This window comes from Scardinius erythrophthalmus (genome assembly GCF_964197995.2).
Source record: "Scardinius erythrophthalmus genome assembly, chromosome: 9".
NCBI classification, from domain to species: domain Eukaryota; kingdom Metazoa; phylum Chordata; class Actinopteri; order Cypriniformes; family Leuciscidae; genus Scardinius; species Scardinius erythrophthalmus.
Genome location: NC_138229.1, coordinates 12,883,890 through 12,906,043, shown reverse-complemented (window position 1 = coordinate 12,906,043; position 22,154 = coordinate 12,883,890). Strand labels below are relative to the sequence as shown.

Genomic DNA, 22,154 nt, shown 5'->3' with positions numbered 1-22,154 from the left:
TGTCCACAGAGTGTGTGTGTGAAGTTTTAATTCAAAATACCCCACAGAGATTTTTATATAGCATGTTAAAATTGTGAATTTTTGAGGGTGAGCAGAAATGCTCTGCTATTGTGTGTCCCTTTAAATTCAAATGAGCTGCTGCTCTCAGCACAGGGGATGGAGCTACAACAGCTTGGGTCCTTTTACCTCACACAGACATGCACCGAAAATGTTCAAACCGGAGTCAGACAATAATGGAGAGACTGAAGAAGAAGTGACAACATGTAGAATGCAACAGGACATTTCTGAATGGTTAGTTGATGAATTTAGGTAGCTTATGTGTAGTTATCTTCTAGTCAGTTATTAGCATATTCTGTCATGAAAATCTATAAATTGTGTTCCCAGGGGAAATCTATTTCTTTAAAAGCAAATATCTTCCTTTGCTTTGAACTTCATAATTTTGCAGATGTTGTTTATACTGAAACAGCAACATTACACTAACTAAAGTTAAAAAAGTGAGACCATATTCAACCACTCCTTTAACATGCTTTAAGACAAACCATTTGCAAATTCATAAGTCAGCACCATTGCAAAGTATTTTCTTCTTAAAACTGCAGTGAACCAGAGACAGTCTCAAAATAGCATTTTGAAATCACTGGTGTTTCTGACTTCACAAACTACCATGTAACCAATCTCATCAACATGTGATCATGATTGGATCTCTGAGCTGGTGTGAGTGGAGGCGGGGCTAATTTGCATATTCATAGAAACGTATACTAAATGACACAAGGGTGTGTAGATCTTGTGTTATATGATCACAAGGATAATTGTGATGATTATAACATCAATGATATATGATCAAATTATATGATCATTCTATGATAATATGATCAAAAGGAAATACTGAGGCAATTTATGAAGACAAAATTGATGTGACACCACTTCCCTTATCACTTTGGTCAAAGAGATCACAACAGAGACAACTTTTCAAATAATAGACTTAAGGATGTTTCAGTCTTTTAATGAACAAAACGAGTCCTACAAATCGAATGACTTCGCTGACCACTCCTAATGACTCCTGACCATGAATCAAGCACCTACAGAAAAGATGGAAAACATCAGTTCACTGCACACAACGGTTATTTATTCAGCACAATATCATGTAGAGAGTAAACACCACTGACCTGTCAATTAGCCACTGCATCAGACAGCCACTCAACCTACCAATGAGAAAAAAAAAACTGCAACGTCTAAATATAATATATATAAAGTTTAAAACATTTCTAAGAACATAATTACAAACCTTTCTCTGAGATAAAGGATGGCACATCAGAGTAAAATCATGCTGAATTTTCAGTAAATGTCAAAGGTCCTAAAACAGACTTTAGTACCAGTCCTTGAGGTGCTGTAATCCCAACACATTGCATGTTAACTTAAACCCATGTTAAAGGGTTTGCAATTTTAACAGGATTAGTTATTTGGCATTATGCTTTTGATTTACCGGAATCGGTTTCCCTCTTTCCACGAACTCCACATGTTGAATCACAGCATTGACAAAGAGAACTCCGGAACGGGTCATCTAAAAGCTCCCATCTGTTAATGAAGGATTATAGGATATTTTCCCATAAATCATGTCAGAATATTGAAGGATTTTAAGTACAAATCAAGAATATACTTACTCTCCTTTGGCTTTATTATAATTGCAGGCCTTCTTCACATCGTTGAGGTCGTCAGGGTCCCATGCAATTAATTTGCAATGGATATAGACCTGCAGGGTGGGGGAGAACAGGCAGCAACAAATTCGGATGTTTAATTACTTGCCACACTCCTATGAAGAGACTCCCTCACCTCTTGTCCCATGGCGAATCTGAATGCTTGAAGGTGAAGCAGGATTGAGGAGGAGTGAGATCTTGGTAAAAACGTGGATAAACTTTTCTTACCATCCATAAGACACCTATGATGGGTTCACCTTAAGTCAATTATAAAAATATAGCCACTAAATTGCAGCAAATAAGGAAGATCTAACTTTATCGATGTACTGACTAATGGATATTTCAAATAATCACAAATATACACACCCTTTATTTGCTATAAATGGGTACGTAAGACTATCCGGGGAGATTTCGGGAGTTGTAGAGGCTACACATTCCTCAAGAAGCAACAGCAGTGGCTGATGGGCTTGCTGGTCAACACCAGCCCAAATAGGGACAAAAGATCCCAGCGAAAAGACACTGGATTCTGCAGGGCCACTGAAATCATCTGGAAAGAAAATTATGATAGGCGAGTTATTGTGAGAACGAGAATCACAGACAATGAATCAAGATATGCCTACATACGATTGAGAATTGCCATGTGAAAGGCCAGTTCTCCATGACCTTGTATGGCACCAGTAGAAGAGCTCTGGAAGGCAGGAATCCAACCCTTTGGCCTGAAGACCGAATCAAAATGATTGTACATCGATGGAAACGATTTGGGATTGAGAGTCCTAGTGAAGACCTGTAGTAGGCTACCCAGTTGTCACGTTACCTGTCATTCAGACATCTGATTGGATAGGTGAAAGAAGGAGGGTTTGGCTTTGGCAATGGCCTGTAGGTTAACTGGTTCTCATACACCAAGTATTTCCATGTAGCCTAATCAGAAGGAAGAGAAAAAATAAAAAATTCTCATCAGCATATCTTCAGGATTCTGTGATTACCAAAATCAGGAAGTTAACTTACCGTACGTCTAAACTGACACTCACTAAGTGGATAATGAAATTCTGCCTCTGCTCCTTCATTTGACAAATTTAAGAACTGTGAAGGAAAGCAACTACCCAAGAAAAGACGAGCAGGATTTTCAGTCATCGATTGGTTGATTTTCCACTTAACGTGAACAGACTGTTCGTCACACGTAACTTGGATATCTATGGTAAAAAGAGAGAGGAAGTACTTTATTGTACGCCTCAAAGTTGAAGAAAACTGAACAACTCTTGATTGCTCATCCGTGTTTAGAACCTGGTCTCAAAGCAGGTTATTAGCAAGTAGACCATCTTGGATCAGCAACAACAAAAAAACTAGTTTAAAACATGGTGGTTTGTCTACCAGCCATGATCAACTACGCTGCCCTAAAGCACAACTACCCACTAAAGCTGGATTCTTTTAGATGTTTAGTTACATGTTAAGAACTTATAATGCATCATATTTTTCTTGTGCCATAATAATCATTACCATTATCACTATTTTCAGACATCACAAAAGCTGTGACAACTGAAAAAACAAACAAACATTGCCATAGGTTATTCATGATCAGATGCAGACCGGAGTGAAGTGCAAACCAAACGCTGTCTGTAAACAGCTGAATCCTGTTCCTTCGTCAGTTATCAGTAGGCTAGCTAATTTTCAACAGCTGACACCTGACAGGGGAGGAAATGAAAAATATGCTTTGCTAAGTAATAAGTATGCTATGCTTCATTTGCATTATAATTAGTTCTGTAGCAATCTGCAATTTTGTATATAATTTTGGCAGGGGTTTATTAGGGATTTATTTCCGTATCCAACAAGACGCCCAAAAACGGAACCATTGTACCATTGCTATAGTTGTACCAAACTACCCGGAGTTTATTTCAGATACACGGGAAGTCGGACTGGTTTTTGTTTTGTTTGTTTGTTTCGTAGAAGCGTTTAAGTCGGTTAATTTGCAATTACTATTGTTTAAAATATCAAATTATCCAGTTTTTGTTCAACTTCTATGAGTTAAAATACATTTCTCAATATGTTGATTAAAGTTAAGGTAAGCAATGTCCTCGCTTTTAGCTGTCGCTATTTGAGTTTCCATATTCTGTTTTAACCTGGTTTTATGATTTCAGGTAACATGCTTAAACTGATTAAACTGTATTTGATTCGGGTTTAATTTCTAACTAAAGCTTAACCGATCATTCTATTTCAAATCTTTTTTAACTACGTATTCAGTGACTCATTTAAACTACTTTTTTTTTTAACTACTAGTGAAGTGATTCAGATGTGAAAACAATTGTATATAAAAAAATATATATATATTTTTAATCGTTTCTCAGACACTCACAGGCAAAGAAATAGAAATTGACATCGAACCTACAGACAAGGTATGAGTTTTGATGTCCTTAAAATGTGAATAATATTTCGGTATCTTTGGAAGTATTTGGATATTTCTTTTATGCGCTTTTTTTTCAACAAGGTGGAAAGAATCAAAGAGAGGGTGGAAGAAAAGGAGGGGATCCCACCACAACAGCAAAGACTAATTTACAGTGGAAAACAAATGTAAAGTTCCCCATTAATATTAATGAATCATTTTGAAGTTAAAATATCGAGGAAAATAATCCATTCAAAATAAATTCTTATCTGTTTTTCTCTATTTAAGGAATGATGAGAAGACTGCTGCTGACTACAAGATTCAGGGAGGATCTGTCCTGCATTTAGTTCTGGCTCTCCGAGGAGGGGAAAACCTGCACTAGCCCTGCAATCTCCCTGTGTCTTTCCTCTAATCTATTATGGTAAACTTGTAAATAGTAGAAATCTGTTTTATCATGTACATAAACAGACTAGCCAGGTGGCTCTGCTGCTTAAAGCCACAAGTGGACATTTGGCTTTGCATACATCACTCAACAAGTCATGTTATTGTGAATCTGAACCGTTTCCAACCTAAATGTAAGTTCACATTGACATTTGTTTCTGCCCTTTTTGTTCTGTGGTATATGACAGTATACACTTTAGCAGGTTAAGAATGGTTTACTCATGTTTTAAGAATTCATTAATTAGTTAGCAATAGCATTATCTCTTGCTAGTTAAAATTTCTCATTCAGCTGTTAAACATGCATTAAAGCATGTTGTTTCCTAAAAGAGATGCTCACGTGCACCATCTTCCTAAAAACTAATTTCTTGAATGCGGTGCATTATACCATATATGTATATATGTTTTATTGTATTGTGTTTGGATAAGAGGAATAAACAAATTGGATAAATGGATATTTGTGGTTTCACACACACAATGAGGTTGGTTGAGAAATATGAATATGACATTCTAAATATGTGAGATGGTAAGTTCACATTCACAGTCAAGAAAAACGGTAAACAGAAAAAAAAAAACTGATGAGAGGCTTAATGATAACAAAGGCAATTGGAGCTCAAATTAATTAGGGCATATGAAGGATATCTGTAATTCAAGTTCTTCAACTTGTTGACAGGGTTATTTAGTGACAGTGCACAAAAGAGCTTATCTAATGACAGTGTGCATTAGTTTGACTGTTCACTCTTGTGCAGTAATGACAGCACATTAAACCACACTTTGTTCTAGACAATTCAAACCAAGATAACACTTCATAAACACCTGTTGTATCAAATCTGCCATGAGAGCGTTCAGTCCATAATAGAAAGGTTGACAGAGAGCTGCCTATTTCCATAGATTTCAATCTCAATGAGATAGACAGTCATGGAGATTCTGAACTCGTAGGTCGGTCACAAGGGGCTGATTGATGGCTGACAGTTCCAACCCAGACTAGGAAAGGAGTCAATTTGTACTGTGTCCTGATGCACTGCACCCTGATGTGAGTAAGACACTCGAATCCGCATCTTAAGGCTGACCTGTAGGGGGGAAATAAAAGTATAGTCAAGCTTGTTCATATATAGCATCGATAAGTTTAGTGAGAAACACAGTCGCACAAAACTAAAGCAGGATGGACTTGCCTTGTTAGGGTTGTTGAGTAAAACGGTCTGTGTGACTTGACCAAGGCCATGTGCTGGAATCACATTACCACTCGGAGCCTTCATCTGCAGCTGAACACTCTGAAAAAGGAGAATAATATTGTTTTAATGTGATAACAGCGTGTGACAGATTCTGACATTTCTTTCTTTCAAATTTACAACCCCACTTCCAGTTGAGACATTTTATAAAATATAATTCAAAATCAAAAATCTGTGCTTTGTTAATTGTCTTTAACCTGTTTTCACTGACCAACTTAATTGACCTTTCGCCGAGCCCCGCCCCCCTTAGTTACTGTTGCTACGTCCGACAAACAAATGGTCAAACACGACCAGCGCGACAGATTGCCATGACGGAAAGAGGTATACCCGTGCGTGTCAGTGACCTTTTTTGGAGCAATACCTCCGCGATATCCTCCAGATCGAGGCAAAAAGTGTTACAGTATGCAGTGGAGGGATATATTATAATATAAAAATACGCAATGAAGGAGACACGACTACTATCTACGTCTCTATCGAGGCTAATGCTTAACGTTACCGGTGTTCATACACATCATTTGTGATTATGACAAAGAACAAGGAAACAAGTGTTTAAAAGCATTGTAAGACACTTACTGTTGTGTTTTTGTGTGAAAGAAAAAACTGTCTCTGAAAATAAAAGTGCTGTCAGCAATAATTTCTTATGTGTGTTTTTTCGCATAACACGACTAAAATTTTAAATGCTGCAAAACACATGGGAGTTATATTCCCGATGCTGTAGTTTATTTGATCAGTCACAGTATATCATTAATCAAGCTTAATTTGACTTTTCAACTACAATTAGGCAGGGTGAACTGAAAGCTTTTACAATCTTTTAGCTATAACTTATATCACTGACAAAAGTATGTGGTGGATTTTCTTCCAAAAATGATTTTCTTTCTCAAATTCATGCTTCAAGTTGACAAAGCACAATAAACGAAATCACACAATAACTGTTTAACCAGACATAGCCTTAATTTGCATTTAAATAACTTTCATTGATTGTCTTTCATAATGCACTTACCATAATATTTATTAGGGGGACAACAGATCACAAAAATCGCGGTTGAGACCATAATATTTATTAGTGGTGCAACGGATCATAAAACTCGTGGTTCAGACAATATTATGTTTTTTGAGTTACAGATAGGAGTTTTTCAGATCAGAAAAACAAAACAAAAAAAAACTTTAAGTAACTTAGCCATCGATACCACAGCCAGCAGGCGTATTTATGCCTCTTAATGTTCGACACATTTAACTGGGATTGGGGCCGTCCACACTGTTTTATCCATTGTAGCAGTAGCAGTGAAAGAACACAACTCCTCCAGACAATCTCTCGGGGTTTGTAGTGTCCGATTTACAAACGCCATGGGCGCACGCTTCACCATCTTGCTAATGTTTGTCGGACCTGCTCACATAGTAACGGTTGCTATGATGTGTGATTGGACAATGGCCGTTTTGGGGGAGGGGCCGGCGAAAGGTCAATTGTATTTTGTGTGTATATATATATATATATATATATATATATATATATATATATATATATATATATATATATATATATATATATATATATATTTATTTTTATTTTTTTTATTTTTTTTGATGGCTGTGACACATTCCAAAAAAATTGGGACAGAGGCATGTTTACCACTGTGTCATATCACCTTTCCTTGTAATTACACTTTTTAATCATTTGGGAATTGAGGATAATCGTTGCCGTTTTGCAAGTGGAATTTTAGCCCAATCTCACCAAATATACAAGACAACTGCTCAACAGTCCAAATGTCATCATTGTCTGATTCTCCTTTTCATGATGGGCCATATAGGAGGAGACAGATCTGAACTGCAGGCAGTCAATCAAGCACATCCCTTCTTCAGTGAAGAATGTCAGTGTAGAAACCACTCTGTAGTTGTAGCATGTGTTGAATGAGGCCTAGCATTGTCTCTGTATAATCCCAACATACGCCTCAACGTCAATGGTACTTTCACACACATGCAAGACACCCATACTGTTTGCATTGATGCCATACCATGACATCTGTTTGCTTTTGCATCTGTGGCTGATGAAAGTCTGGATGGCCCCTTTCGTGTTTGGGACTGAAAACTCGATATCCATTTTTCCCAAAAACGTGCTGAAACATGGACTCATCTGACCACAGCACACATTTGCACTGTCACTGTCTTTTAGACCATCTGAGATGAGCTCAAATCCAGAGAACTCGGCAGCATCTCTGCATTGAACAGATGTATGCTCCTTTTATACCCAAACACGATACCCTCAGCTATTACCAGTTCACCTGCTAATTGTGGGCTGTTACAAAACAGTTTAGGTATCCCAAATTTTTTGGAGTGTGTTGCAGAAAACAAGGAATTTTTTGTCAGTTAAATAAAGGTTCAAGAGAATGAACAAATAACAGATTCTTGATTTTACTGCGTTTTACAAAATGTCCCAACTATTCTAGAATTGGGGTTGTATTTTTTGAGAAATATAATTTTTTGCGGATGTAATGTGGATGAGAATCACATTTATCATTTCTTTGACACAAAACGTATTCGATGACTCATTTGAAATGACAATTTCAAAAGTTTGCATAATGCAAAACTGAATAAGGGGTCGTTCACACAGAATGCTTTTTTGCTTTGAAAAAACGCGACACGTGGGGCAGAGCGGAATGGAGAAGCTGAGCAAATGGGTGGAGCTTACGTTTAGTGAATGTAATTCTATAGGCCCTGTCCCAAATCGCGCACTTCATGTGGACTTTCGGTCTCGTGGACTTGAATTGCGCGTGCTCGCCGAGTCTACGAGTCCGTAGACCGTCCCATTCAGCATTTTAACGCTATGAAGTGTGCTCAGCAGCACCCCCTTTGTACCCTTGAAGCGGTCTTCCACGAAGCCCGCATAGAAGCAGGCTCCACGCACTTTAACTACCCAGGAATCCTTGCGAAAGGCCAATCAGACAACAGATGGGAGGAGATTTCGCTCACGGATAATTGTTGACATGGCTGAGAAGAAAATATTACATTTTTTATTACCTAGATGTATATTTTACTAGTTGTTACCTACAGTTTATACAAACATTATGGTCATCGACCAGTGGTTGATTTCTCAAACATAATAATAGTGTGTTGAATAATACGATCACATTATAATTCATTAAATAAATAGAACCGAATGTCGGGGCTTTACTGAGTCATATGTAAACATAGTATGAATATTGAAACCTGTAAATTCATCTGAAACTCATGCACATTTTCATTATGTGTTAAAATTGTAATCTTAGTTCAAATGGAACATTATGTATTATTATGTAGCGAGCAACAACTGTATACATCTTTTAAATAAGCATGATGTATCTATTGTCTAAGGCCCAGGTGGCATGCACAATATCAAAATATAGAACTGTAAAATTAAGCTGTGTAGTTGACATGGAGATAAGACGTCGGAGCGCAAAAACGTGATTTCTCCTGTCTAACAACAACCAGGCCGTTATTTTCAGCGTGACGATCGAGTCTGTCCCAAAAATACCTCTCAATGCGCCCTCGTGGACTCGCGCCAAGGGGCCTATAGGTCTGCACTACATTACGTCACCAAAGTGTGGACTCTGAGGAAGTCCACAAGTCCGGAGTGTGCCATTTGGGACAGGGCCTATGATGTAATTTGGGCCTAATGGGTGGAGCTAGACTATCCAACCACACCCTAACCACAACTCTATCCCATCAGCCCCTTAGAGCTCCAGAGAGGAGTGGCTGGACTAATCCCACCCCATTGGAGCTCCAGAGAGGAGGAGCTGGTCATCATTTGACTCTGCAGTAACACTTGATGGAATAAAAAAAAAAAAAAAAAAAACAAAAACGCAGTCTCGAGAAGCGTTTTTTTAAAAGTCGAACTGATTTTGTCTTGAGTGCCACGTTTTTAGAACACAGTGTCATGCGCGAAACGCTGCAAAAGACGCAAGTGCAATGGTTATTCATGTCAGTCTAGCGCATTGACATAGAAAAACAATGGAAAGCGCATTGGAATGAAAAAACGCATTCTGTGTGAACGGTCCCTAAGACCGCAATTTGCTACATTACTACAGTAATATCAAATTGAAATATATTCCAAATCTAAAAATAATCAAATACTATAAAAACAATTAGATGTAGCTGAACACCTATACCTAGTCTATCAATTGTATTACCATCTATACAAAAGAGGACAATTTTATATTGTAATGTAAAAATGGACCATTTAACATACTGCAGTGAATTCTAAACAGTAGAGAGCTGTCATTCTTGTTTTGTAAAGAAATTTTACATAAGAAAAACATTTTGTGATGCTACTTGTGATTAGAGTTTTATAGGTAATTCTTTATAAGTGACAAAGTGTGTTGGGTGAAAAACATTGCTAGTGTTTTGGTAGTTTTAGTGCATTTTGAATGTGCAATAAACTCCTGTGCCAAGTTGAAAGTTAATTGGGAAAAATGTGCAAAAAGTTTTTAAAAGGAAAAAAGTCCTACATAGTGTAACAATAGTGTAATAATTCATTAATTATTAAATTAATATCAGACCTTAGGTACAGCTGCTTGAAGAGTGAAGTTGGTGATGTCACTCTGAGTGGAGTTAGAGGCAATAAGGGTGACCGTGACATCTGTTTCTGTCTGTTTGTCACATTGGGTTTTCAGGCTTAATCCATTCTTCTCATACACCGTCACAGTGGGAACTACATGCAAACACACCAACACCGAGGTGAAAACTGTACCATAATCACAATTTAAAATTATAATTTTCTATTTTATTATATTTTAAAATGTAATTTATTCCTGTTATCGCAAAGCTGAATTTTCAGCTGCCATTTCTCCAGTCTTCAGTGTCACATGATCCTTCAGAAATCATTCTAATATGCTGATTTGTTGCTTTTATAAATGTTGAAAAACATTGTGCTACTTAATGTTTTTTGTGGATACAAATTTTCAGGATTCTTTGATGAATAGAATGTAAAAAATAAATAAAAAAAATAATAATATTTGAAATAGAAATAGAATTTGTAACATTAGAAATGACATTTTTGGTCAATTTAATGCATCCTTGCTTAATAAAAATATTTTATTTAAAAAAGAAATACTGATCCCAAAATTTTAATGGTAATGTATCTTTCAAACACAACTGGAGAAATCATCAGTGCTTCAGGTGTCCATGTTCTCACCTGGTGTTGGTTCCAGTCCTCCCAGCAGGTCAAGAAGATCGGCACTAGAGGTAGTTGTTGGAGTGATGGCTGGGGCAGGCTTGGGCTGGAGAGGCGTGTCGGTCCCACCCAAGAGGTCCAGAAGGTCGCACACCTTTAACAAAAGTATAAATACAACATTTTTTTATATCTGTTCTTTAACAGTTCAGTGTCTAAATACAAGATCATATAATAATTACCTGGCTTGCTGGTTCTGAGAGCAAACCTGCCTCAACTGGTTTGGGTTTGGATGGGTCAGGCTCCTTAATCTCTCCTGATGTGTCTCCATTAGTGTGTCCAGGTGAGTTCTTATCCATCACAGGCATTCTTTCCAACACTGCAGCTCTGAGAGGAAGACAGTGAACTTGATCGCTTAATCATGAACTGCTTAAGAGCTGCACCATTCATGCATGATCTCAGGGTTTTTTGTACTGAAAAATAGTAGGCTAATAAAGCACATAGCGGTACCTCATGTGATCATATTTCTTGAAGAGTGCATTATATTCGACCGCTCTCTGCTGAAGTTCCAGGTCAATGCAGCTGCCGTAAATACTGACAATACTTCTGATTCGGCTGATTGAGAGAAAAACAGAAATATGAAAAACATCTAAGACAAAACAGGCTCAAAGAAACAAGCAAATACATTGAGAGAGAGGATGATGTATCAGTACCATAATTGTTATCAGTCCAAATTGTAAAAATGGTTTAATTTACAACAAATTTTTAGTGTGTTAAAATTTGTATTTATTCCAGTGATCAAAGCTGAATTTTCAGCAGCCATCACTCCAGTCTTCAGTGTCACATGGTCCTATATAATATATAATACTCTAATATAATGATCTGGTGCCCCAAGAAACATTTAATCTTATTACAATTACAATGTTAAAAAGATCTGCTGCTTAATATTCTTCTTTTTTTGTAACGATGTAAATGTCTTTAATGTCACTTTTGATAAATGTAATGTGTCCAAGCTCAATAAAAGTATTAACTTATTTAAAAAAAAAACAAAAACAACTACTGATCTCCAATATATATTGGTTGATATTGGATATATAATTGTTTATGCTCAATTCCTCAATTTTTCTTTTAGAGTACATATGCTGTCATCTAACAACCATAAAAAAATAAAAACACTAATATTTAAATAACTGTTAAATGTAATCTTTAGAAAATCTCAATATGAATATCCATTTTTTTATACTGTCTGTTATAGTGTTGTGATGCCTAAACTCACTTGTGGCATTTAAAACGATTGAGTTTAGTTTTCAGCGTTTTAAATTCATTTAGACAAAATACTGTAGAATTATACACATACTTCTTACATTATTTTTCATATTCAATTCACAGTGCATTTTTTTGCCAGTATTTCATAATAACATTTCTCACTCGACATTATCAGTGATCCGAGTGCTCAGCTTCATGGTAGCAGTGAGTGCGAAGCCTCTGGTTGCTGGTGATGACATGTGAGACTGAAGAACTGTCTCCAAGGCCTCCAGGACGTCATCTTCTGTAACCTAATGGCAGAAAAGGCCCAAAACACAATAAACTCCTTCAACAAGTACAGTGGTGGCATCAGATATCAGTACCATGGCAATTTGTTTCATTTATCATGGTGTAATTGATGTGCAAAACTACATGTTTTCAAAAGAGACTAAATGGTTAAGGATAGAAATTATTGTAAGTATAAATATGTTAGTTTGTGAGACACAACTTCTCAGATGGGTTGCTGTTAAAGGGATATTCACCCAAAAATGAAAATTCTGTCATAATTTACTCACCCTCATGTTGTTCCAAACCTGTATTCGTTTCTTTCTTCTGCTGAACAGAAAAGATGATATTTTGAAGAATGTTGGTATTCAAACAGTTGATGGACCCCATTGACTTCCATAGTATGATAAATACTATGGAAGTCAGTGAGATCCCATCAACTGTTTTGATTACTGACATTCTTCAAAATATCTTCTTTTCTGTTCAGCAGAAGAAAGAAACGAATACAGGTTTGGAACAACATGAGGGTGAGTAAATTATGACAGATTTTTCATTTTTGGGTGAACTATCCTTTTAAAGTAAGAAAAGCGTTAAACTTTACACGCAAAAGTACAGCATGCTAGTCTAGTAAAACTTCATGACCCATCCCTACCACAATAATGGATATTAAGCATATTCATGTACAATGGTACTCCAAGGTACATCAAAAAAAAAAAAAAAAAAAAAAAAAAAAAAAAAAAAAAGAGTAGGCTAATTTTGGATTTCTTCTTGTTAGTGACTTGCAACATAAAATACTCTATGTATTAATTTATATGTCAGATTCACACTGATCCAGTATTGACACCGATTAGTGCACCAAATGTGCTCCCTATATAATTTTACATGTATCATTATTTTATTTCTGTTTACCTGCACAGGCTCAATCTCCTCACACTCGCCCTTCAACAGCAGGTCTCCATACTCCCCTATACACCAGCACGCAACTTGGACCAAGGATTGCTATGAAAATAAAAGGCCAAAAACACAATGCACATGTTTGTAAGAATCAAGAATGCATCGTGTGTGGAAGGCCACTTCTACATCGTCACACAACACATTTTTACATATCACTGCGCTACTTTTCCATTGGTTTTTTAATGTGAAAATGTGCTAGTCACACTTGCGTCTTTTGCAGCGCCTCGTGCATGACATGGAGTTTTAAAAACGCAGTGCTCAAGAAGTTAAACTTTTAAAAATCATGTATACAAATTTTTTAAATCTTCCAAATCAAACCTGATTCAACTCATTAGTAGAGACTCCAAGACCTGTGTGAATGGCCCCTTATAAGCAAAAACATATCCTTACCTGTGAAATATCTTTTACAAGCGCTCTATAGAGCTTGTGAACAGTGTAACAGTGGAGCTCAGAAGCAGTAGTGATGAGTTGGATTAGATTGGGCACAGTCTCATCTCTTACATCGCCCCCTGCCTGAAAGAGAAAGTACTACATTTAAAACTTGATACAGTTGAAAAGATACAGTAGTTCACCAAATACATTCTAACCCAGTATCATTTTCTTTTTTTATGAATTTTAGGAGATATCTTTTCCAGTCTATTCCTCACACAAAGCTATCTTGTGGCTTCAGAAGACTTAAAATAATGCATATGGTCATATGGGCTACTTTTATGATACTTTGTTATTTTTTCGAGCTTGGCATAAAAAAAAAAAAACACAATTTACATTCACTGCATGGAAAAGCTGCCAAACATTGTGCGTGAGATTTCCTGTTGTGTTTCACAAAAAAAAAGAAAATAATGCTGCGTTGAAATGGATGAGAACTTTATTTGCAAATGGGAAGAATTTTTGTCATATTTTGGGAGGCATGTAACAGTTTTGGTTGTGTAGCAGTGGCTATTTACCGTAGTGAGCACATGCAGGATGGTATCAATGTGCCAGCGCTTAGAAGGGGAATACCTGACCAAGACACAGAGAGAGAGACACACAAAGACAACGTGCTGTTCAGTGCCTGTGACTTGCCACATATACAAAGATAGACAGGTTAACACAGAAAACAACAAAAAAGACAATAAATCAGGATTCTTCCACATGACACATTTTAGAATGGGTTAGCCAATGATTGCAAAGACTGAGCTCATGAATAGTAATTAGCTCAAACATCCAGTTAATCTTCATGGTCCAGTTGTCTAATTAAAATTCACGAGCCAAACCTTAACCTTGGTATTTGTTATAGAGTGATGTGTACAGATGTGTTTGAGTCACACAGTCTTGTAGATGTTTGGCATGGAGACGTTCCACATGCTGTTTGAGCTAGTTTGCCGGGATATGTTTACATGTTGTTTTTGTATATTAATTAATGATTAATCGGGGGAGCAAATCTGTAGTAGGACTTAATAATTTACCATGAAGATATGGGTAAAAACTACATTTCTAAAATACACATTTGCGTCTCCTAAAAATTCTGAAGAGTGAAGTTTGTTCTTTTTGAACCAAATAAATGTAACATACCTTATTAGATAATCTTTTGCCTGCCAGAGTACATAAATTGAAATGTACGGATTCTTTGTTAAGTTAAATATGTAGAGATTTAGCACCACACATTATCTGATATTCTTAGCTACCTCTCCAAGTTCCATAGAGAGGTAAGCTATACATTTTAATATCAAATGATGGGAAATGGCATTAAACGTAGGCATGTCTTACAGGACAGTGTCAAAGTTGGTTTCTGTAAGACAGTGTTTAATAGGAGAGATACACAAATGAGCGGAGCTGAACCAGACACACAGACATATAATGGATGAAACTAACAGGTAGATATAAAGTACAAAGGACTGATGATACCTTTCAGCAGAGTTGAAGATGCCAGAAGCGGTTTGAGATCGAAGCTCTAGAGGACAGGTTGAAAGAAAAATGAGAAGCTCCTTCATCATTGAGCGAATGTTCACAGCCGACACAAGGGCAAGTGACAGATCCAATGCACGACTGCATAAGAAAAAGAGCAGGATGAATAACTGTAATTATACCTCAATTTATATACACTCACCTAAAGGATTATTAGGAACACCATACTAATACTGTGACCCCCTTTCGCCTTCAGAACTGCCTTAATTCTACGTGGCATTGATTCAACAAGGTGCTGAAAGCATTCTTTAGAAATGTTGGCCCATATTGATAGGATAGGATCTTGCAGTTGATGGAGATTTGTGGGATGCACATCCAGGGCACGAAGCTCCCGTTCCACCACATCCCAAAGATGCTCTATTGGGTTGAGATCTGGTGACTGTGGGGGCCATTTTAGTACAGTAAACTCATTGTCATATTCAAGAAACCAATTTGAAATGATTCGAGCTTTGTGACATGGTGCATTATCCTGCTGGAAGTAGCCATCAGAGGATGGGTACATGGTGGTCATAAAGGGATGGACATGGTCAGAAACAATGCTCAGGTAGGCCGTGGCATTTAAACGATGCCCAATTGGCACTAAGGGGCCTAAAGTGTGCCAAGAAAACATCCCCCACACCATTACACCACCACCACCAGCCTGCACAGTGGTAACAAGGCATGATGGATCCATGTTCTCATTCTGTTTACGCCAAATTCTGACTCTACCATCTGAATGTCTCAACAAAAAATCGAGACTCATCAGACCAGGCAACATTTTTCCAGTCTTCAACGGTCCAATTTTGGTGAGCTTGTGCAAATTGTAGCCTCTTTTTCCTATTTGTAGTGAAGATGAGTGGTACCCGGTGGGGTCTTCTGCTGTTGTAGCCCATCCGCCTCAAGGGTGTGCGTGTTGTGGCTTCACAAATGCTTTGCTGCATACCTCGGTTGTAACGAGTGGTTATTTCAGTCAAAGTTGCTCTTCTATCAGCTTGAATCAGTCGGCCCATTCTCCTCTGACCTCTAGCATCAACAAGGCATTTTCGCCCACAGGACTGCCGCATACTGGATGTTTTTCCCTTTTCACACCATTCTTTGTAAACCCTAGAAATGGTTGTGCGTGAAAATTCCAGTAACTGAGCAGATTGTGAAATACTCAGACCGGCCCGTCTGGCACCAACAACCATGCCACGCTCAAAATTGCTTAAATCACCTTTCTTTCCCATTCTGACATTCAGTTTGGAGTTCAGGAGATTGTCTTGACCAGGACCACACCCCTAAATGCATTGAAGCAACTGCCATGTGATTGGTTGATTAGATAATTGCATTAATGAGAAATTGAACAGGTGTTCCTAATAATCCTTTAGGTGAGTGTACATCTGTATTGTCTATATGCATTCTCTTTTTTAATAATTTATAGTACCGTTTCACCGAGGTGTCTTGATCTTTCAGGCAGTCCACAATGGTGCCTCTGTGCCGCTGCACTGCATTGTGGTCAGTCTGCACAATTTTCTGGAGTGATGTCATTGATATGTAGCTGTAATAGATGAGAGAGACAGAAAATGAGCATGTACTGGCATGAGTAGGGCTGAGAAACTGAATTTACATTTTCTACTCAAAAACACTGTAGTGCAAGTATAAAAAAATAAATAAAATAAAAAATATCATAGAATTTTATCAAAAGAAACTTTGAATATCTGTGAACAGCAGACACCCAAATTTGATTCTGAACATTATGAAATGGATCTGCTCTCATTGCAAAATAAAAAACTACCATTTGAAAGTTTGGGGTCTGTAAGAGTTTCTAATGTTTTTGAAAGAACCGAGGTTGCAGTAAAAACTGAAATATTATAACAATTTAAATTAATTGTTTTCTATTTTAATATATTTTAAAATGCAACTTATTATTGTAAAGGAAAAGCTGAATTTTAGCAGCCATTAGTGTCACATGATCCTTCAGATATCATTATCATCAATGTTAAAAACAGTTGTGCTAACTGACCACAAACTTTCGAAGCTAGTAGAACAAGAAAAACAGGCTAACCCTGACAGCCTCTGTATAACACATTCTGATTAGTCAGCTCAAATGTGAATTAAAAGTGTACAATCAGGTCACAGCAGGAGAAAAACAAAAGTAGTATGTGGTGGTGTTATAAAAAAATAAAAATAAAGAATTAGCTCTACTATGATTGATTAGACCGATTTAACCGTTCCAGTGCTTTTAAATATAGAAGTATTAAAAAAAAGAACTTACCGAATATTCCTGTCATTATTAAGAAGAAACCTCCCCAGAATATTTACAGCTAGCACCTTAAAAATACATAAATTATATGCATTAAATGACCTGAAATAAACTACAGAAGCATCATATTCCACTCCTGTTTAACCCAAACAACCCTACTAATCATAAAAATGTATATTAAATCGTATATGAAATTGTGACCAACCCTAAGCCCACTCTCTGAGTTGATGTCCATGATAGTTAAGACTGTTTCATACAGCACAGCACTGCCTGCAGTCTTACTGCTGTCTGTATTTGTAGCCACCTATGCAACAGAAATCACCAAGATCAAGCATTAAAACTCTGCTTTAAAAATACATAACTAATATGATTAACTGCATTTCACAGGCTGTGTTTGTTCTATTGTACCTGTGCCAACAAGTCATTCATGGCATCACTAGCGGTGTCATTATTGTGACCCAGAATTCTTAGCAATCTAAGGATGCGCACCTGAGGGACAAAAATAGACCAATCAAGTCCTGATAGTCATACTGTTCAGTGTAACATTTAGAAAGCATGTTGTAGCCTGATAAAGAGTGATATTAAGCTTGACTGTAGCGGACAAACCTGCAGAAAGGGGTCGCTGATACCAGCTACATTGTGCTCTGGAGAATAACTGGATGTCACAAGACCTTTCATGATCTGTACCAGTTCAGGAACAGCCTGATGGAATGGAAAGGAAAAATAATTAGTAGTCTGTATAAATGAGTAGTTAAAGTCAAAGTTTTGGAGAAAATTCACTTGAATTACCTTTCGGAACTGATCGAGAGTGTCAGGATTTCGCGCACACAATTCAGTGATAAGAACTACAGCCCCATGCAAAACCCCTGTGAAAACAGTCAGGAAGTTACAAAACCCCATCATATTAAAAATACTGCACATAATACAAACTTTTTTAAGTTATAAAAAGAAACAATGTAGCTAACCATGATTCTTCTCAGACAGAAGAGACCTTGCAGCAGGAATAAACAGCTCTGCAAGCTCTGGGACCTTTCTTATTATGTGGACGGCACACAGCGTGGCCTAATGCAGGTATCATTATCAGTAGTACACAGAAAAAACAAAACACAACACAATTTAGCATGATTATGTTAATCTGGATGATGACATGACTTAAACACAAGGGTGTAGGTTTGATTTTGACATTGGTGAAAACATAAAAATCATAGCTAGGGACAATTCAGTAGTCGCTGGATATTGGTGGCTCCCTACCGTATTCTACACCCTTGCTTAAACTATACTTGTATAAAATGTCATGAACTGACCTTTTTCTTGATATAAGAATTAGAGGCCCTGAGGAGCCGTTCGATCTCTGGTGCCAGGTCTCGACACATCTCAGCTGAACCCATGCAGGCCAGAGTGCATAAAGCCAGAGACTGAACATACTGACTGCTGTGGGAAAGGTCACTACAACAGAGATAAAAATGGCCAGACAGAATAATGATTTGAAACTAGAATCAAATAAGAATATATAAATAACATATATTATAATATATATAATATACAGCATTTACTTCTTGATTGAGTTGGTAATCAGTAAGCTAGCATCCTGCTTCTCATCCAGGAGCATCATGGCTCCCAGGTAACCCATCCGCTTCTCGTTGTACCTGGGGCTGGCAATCAGACGTACACACTCCATCTGCAGGAGTCAATACTAAAAAGTTATCACCATAGTAAGATATATAACAGGTGAAAAGACGACTGAAAAAAATAATTTACAGAGGGATAAGGCTACACAGATGAGAATTAAGATGCTAAGATGTGATGTATCCATAATTGGAGATGTAAAACTTTGTTATCCATCCATGTAACCGCACACACATTAAGAGTTACCTGGCCAAAGTGTGCAGGGTAGCCCAGCATGTGCACGTAGAGTAGTTTTGCAAGGCTGTGCGAACGTTCCCCATTGTCACCCTGGCGAAACTGGGCCCGGATATCTGCACACTCTCTTTGGATGATGCCCCTCTCCTCGCCTTGTGTCCGGGCACTTCGGATGACCCGGATCATTTCCTGTAAACGCACTGATGGAGTCATGACTGTATCTGTAATCAGAGAGATCGAGAGAGGCATTTCATAGAAATTGAAAGAGAAACCAGCATATACCCAGAACAAAGCAATTACTTTACATTGATGGTTTCTTGGTACTTAATTCAATTGCATTTTTTGAACAGAATTGACAGAATTTAATGTTTATATTAAATGCAACTCTGAGGGTCTAATTTGCTTCCATTTTATATAAAGAACTATCAAGTCATGTCAGGGCAATACTATGACCACTTTTTTTATAGAACCTCAATTTGAACACTGCAGTTGACCACCGACCAACACAGCAAACTTCATCCATGTGTAGTATTATATGTGCGATATATTTAGTGAAGAGCAAGAGTCGTATGGATTGCTTACACTACTGTTCGAAAGTTTGGGGTCGATGAGATTTTTTGTTTTTGAAAGACGTCTCTTATACTCATCAAGATAAAAAAAAAAATATAAAAAAAAATATATAAATTTAAAATGTGTTCTATTTTAATAAGCAGAATTTTCAGCAGCCATTACTCCAGACTTCAGTGTCACATGATCCTTTAGAAATCATTCTAATATGCTTATTTGGTGCTTAAGAAACAATTGTGCTGTGACTAAGCCTCTGCAGATGCAAAAGAGAACCCACGACACACCCCTCCTGATCTCACTCCACTGGCTCCCAGTTGTGGCCAGGATCAAATTTAAAGTTTTAATGCTGGCTTTCAGGACTACCCCTGGTCCTGGAACAGTTCCCCACTACCTCAACCCACAGCTACTAATGTACGCTTCCTCCTGCCAGATCAGGTTACTGAATGAGCCAAAACAAAGAGGCAAAACGTCTCTCTGTTCCACACACACACACACACACACACACACACACACACACACACACACACACACACACACACACAGTATATGTATTCTCCTCAGAATTTCTTCTCTTCTCTAGCTGGTGTCCTAATCTAGTTGTCCTTTAAACATGACATTGTTTACTACAATGTTTGTTGGCTCTTTGATGAATGCTTTCTTCCTCTTTTGTGAGTCCATTTGGATAAAAGTATCTGCTAAATCCATAAATGTAAACGTTACTATTTTTGTGAAAAGCCATGATCATCTTTTTCAGGTTTCTTTGATGAATACAAAGTAAAATAATCTTGAATCACTTTTGATCAATTTAATGCATCCTCACTGTAGGCTATTTATTAAAAAAATATTTTGGGGTGCCTCTTTGGAGCATAATAGCCTGTAGCTAGTCAATTATATATTTGTATTGTATGAACAAAAAACAATGTAAACATCCCGAAATGTCTAATTTTTGAGTGCTCTCTTTCTCTAAAATTGTTTTAAGGACCTAAAGGTTATTTGGGCCTGTTGCCTCTGGTTCCTCTTCCTTCAGCTGAGGAACTTACACCTGCTTTCATTTCAGATCTTCCCACGATGACTACATTCATTCCCGCATGCGCACTGCGCGCGCTACGCGGCCTTCGGTCGCTGTGACGTTACTAATCTACAAATGCATTCCACATGATCTCATTGTCGTTTTGACATCTAACAGAGCCATTTTCATATAATATATACAGCGCAGTCAATGTGTTCATACATTGTCAGTTTCATCGAACCACCACCTTTGAATACAAACACTGTGTGTGCATTAAACTCAGGTGCAATAAAATGCTGATAAAACGTAAACAGTCAGGAGATAACGACAGGAAAGATTTGAATGATCTGAAAACGGCGATCAATTTGTGCTGCTCGTCGCTCTCAACGTTTGCAGGAGATGTAAACATTTCTTGCTTTGTGGTACACTGCACCTGTTTGTGATTAAACTGAGTTTTACTTATACTTTTCGGTGGCAAAAGTCAAGTTTGTTCACGTCCCGAGTGTTGTTAACCCGTGTTTATATCCGCTGACGTTTCCAGCATCTGATCCTGGGCTCATCGTCTTACCTTAAGCAGCGCAGTAATTCCAATCGCCGAAGCCAGCCGGCTGCTCAGAGCCTAATTCATCCGCTCCTCCTCTTCTGTTTAACCGTACGATGTATCCGTTGGTAACCAGGCGAGCTATGTTACTTTACGAGCAACTTTACCCGCAGTAGCAGCATTTACAAATGTGTATAAGCCTCATAGTACAGCGCTACTTCCGCCATCCGGGTGTGCCATTCATTCCCGTCCAGCTGCTCTGGAACTGGAAAAATACTTGTGTGCAGTGTGTATTTAAAGGACCAGCGAACTATTTACTGATGTTTCGTCCATTTTTCAAAGTAAATTAAAGTAAATTATTCAATGAATATTACAAAGTAGCATTATATTTATTTCATAAAAATAACTAATATACATTTTTGTTATTACTTTTATTAGTAGTAAACTAGTAAATAATTTAGTTTCAAAGTAACTAACTATATAGTAGGCCTACCTCTATACTACTTATTCCTTTGGATCCGTAAAATAATTTAAATTATATTATTATCACGGAATACTATGGGGATCCAAAATTATATGTCACTTCTTACTGTTTAGGCCTACTAGTAGCCATTTTGAGGTGAGGTGATAGCTTAAGATTTTTTTTAAAACGTTTT

General features: G+C 37.4%; 3 protein-coding genes across 9 annotated transcripts; 1 reads left to right on the top strand and 2 right to left on the bottom strand.

The window, feature by feature from the left end:
• Positions 1-590: 590 nt before the first annotated feature.
• Positions 591-3,524, bottom strand: zp3f.2 (zona pellucida glycoprotein 3f, tandem duplicate 2). 7 transcript variants are annotated; one of them, XM_081374708.1, is made up of 11 exons: positions 3,186-3,524; positions 2,697-2,881; positions 2,506-2,609; positions 2,316-2,407; positions 2,058-2,238; positions 1,828-1,933; positions 1,659-1,747; positions 1,481-1,572; positions 1,283-1,384; positions 1,164-1,199; positions 591-1,076 (listed from the first exon to the last, which is right to left on the bottom strand). In XM_081374708.1, exons 1-9 carry the CDS (start codon positions 3,259-3,261, stop codon positions 1,320-1,322), a joined length of 990 nt encoding a protein of 329 aa, XP_081230834.1. In that variant the 5' UTR covers positions 3,262-3,524; the 3' UTR covers positions 591-1,076; positions 1,164-1,199; positions 1,283-1,319. The 7 variants fall into 7 exon arrangements, with proteins under 7 accessions (XP_081230834.1, XP_081230835.1, XP_081230836.1 ...); XM_081374709.1 differs by having other exon boundaries at positions 630-1,076; positions 3,276-3,460; XM_081374710.1 differs by having other exon boundaries at positions 895-1,076; positions 2,973-3,311.
• On the top strand, positions 3,340-6,361 carry nedd8l (NEDD8 ubiquitin like modifier, like). Its single transcript, XM_081374715.1, has 4 exons — positions 3,340-3,747; positions 4,031-4,078; positions 4,171-4,253; positions 4,354-6,361. The coding sequence occupies exons 1-4, from the start codon at positions 3,730-3,732 to the stop codon at positions 4,445-4,447; spliced, it is 243 nt and encodes an 80-aa protein (XP_081230841.1). The 5' UTR covers positions 3,340-3,729; the 3' UTR covers positions 4,448-6,361.
• On the bottom strand, positions 4,706-21,786 carry ap1g2 (adaptor related protein complex 1 subunit gamma 2). Its single transcript, XM_081374706.1, has 22 exons — positions 21,526-21,786; positions 19,394-19,602; positions 19,075-19,199; positions 18,826-18,967; positions 18,487-18,583; positions 18,311-18,387; positions 18,128-18,223; positions 17,930-18,010; positions 17,727-17,825; positions 17,534-17,589; positions 16,703-16,816; positions 15,241-15,381; positions 14,301-14,355; positions 13,747-13,869; positions 13,312-13,401; positions 12,301-12,428; positions 11,383-11,487; positions 11,115-11,259; positions 10,897-11,029; positions 10,262-10,413; positions 5,676-5,774; positions 4,706-5,573 (listed from the first exon to the last, which is right to left on the bottom strand). The coding sequence occupies exons 2-22, from the start codon at positions 19,592-19,594 to the stop codon at positions 5,448-5,450; spliced, it is 2,385 nt and encodes a 794-aa protein (XP_081230832.1). The 5' UTR covers positions 19,595-19,602; positions 21,526-21,786; the 3' UTR covers positions 4,706-5,447.
• Positions 21,787-22,154: the final 368 nt, after the last annotated feature.

Excerpts from the sequence above, each read along its gene's own strand:
- ap1g2 (XM_081374706.1), bottom strand. The coding sequence starts at position 19,594 with ATGACTCCATCAGTGCGTTTACAGGAAATGATCCGGGTCATCCGAAGT. Across the intron at positions 19,200-19,393 it reads ACCCTGCACACTTTGGCCAG|ATGGAGTGTGTACGTCTGAT; the intron begins GTAACTCTTAAT and ends TGACTCCTGCAG. Across the intron at positions 11,488-12,300 it reads CGGATCACTGATAATGTCGA|CCGAATCAGAAGTATTGTCA; the intron begins GTGAGAAATGTT and ends TCTCTCAATCAG.
- zp3f.2 (XM_081374708.1), bottom strand. The coding sequence starts at position 3,261 with ATGAATAACCTATGGCAATGTTTGTTTGTTTTTTCAGTTGTCACAGCT. Across the intron at positions 2,610-2,696 it reads AGTGTCAGTTTAGACGTACG|GCTACATGGAAATACTTGGT; the intron begins GTAAGTTAACTT and ends CCTTCTGATTAG. Across the intron at positions 1,934-2,057 it reads CCATTTATAGCAAATAAAGG|GTGTCTTATGGATGGTAAGA; the intron begins GTGTGTATATTT and ends AACCCATCATAG.
- nedd8l (XM_081374715.1), top strand. Across the intron at positions 4,079-4,170 it reads ACATCGAACCTACAGACAAG|GTGGAAAGAATCAAAGAGAG; the intron begins GTATGAGTTTTG and ends TTTTTCAACAAG. Across the intron at positions 4,254-4,353 it reads ATTTACAGTGGAAAACAAAT|GAATGATGAGAAGACTGCTG; the intron begins GTAAAGTTCCCC and ends TCTCTATTTAAG.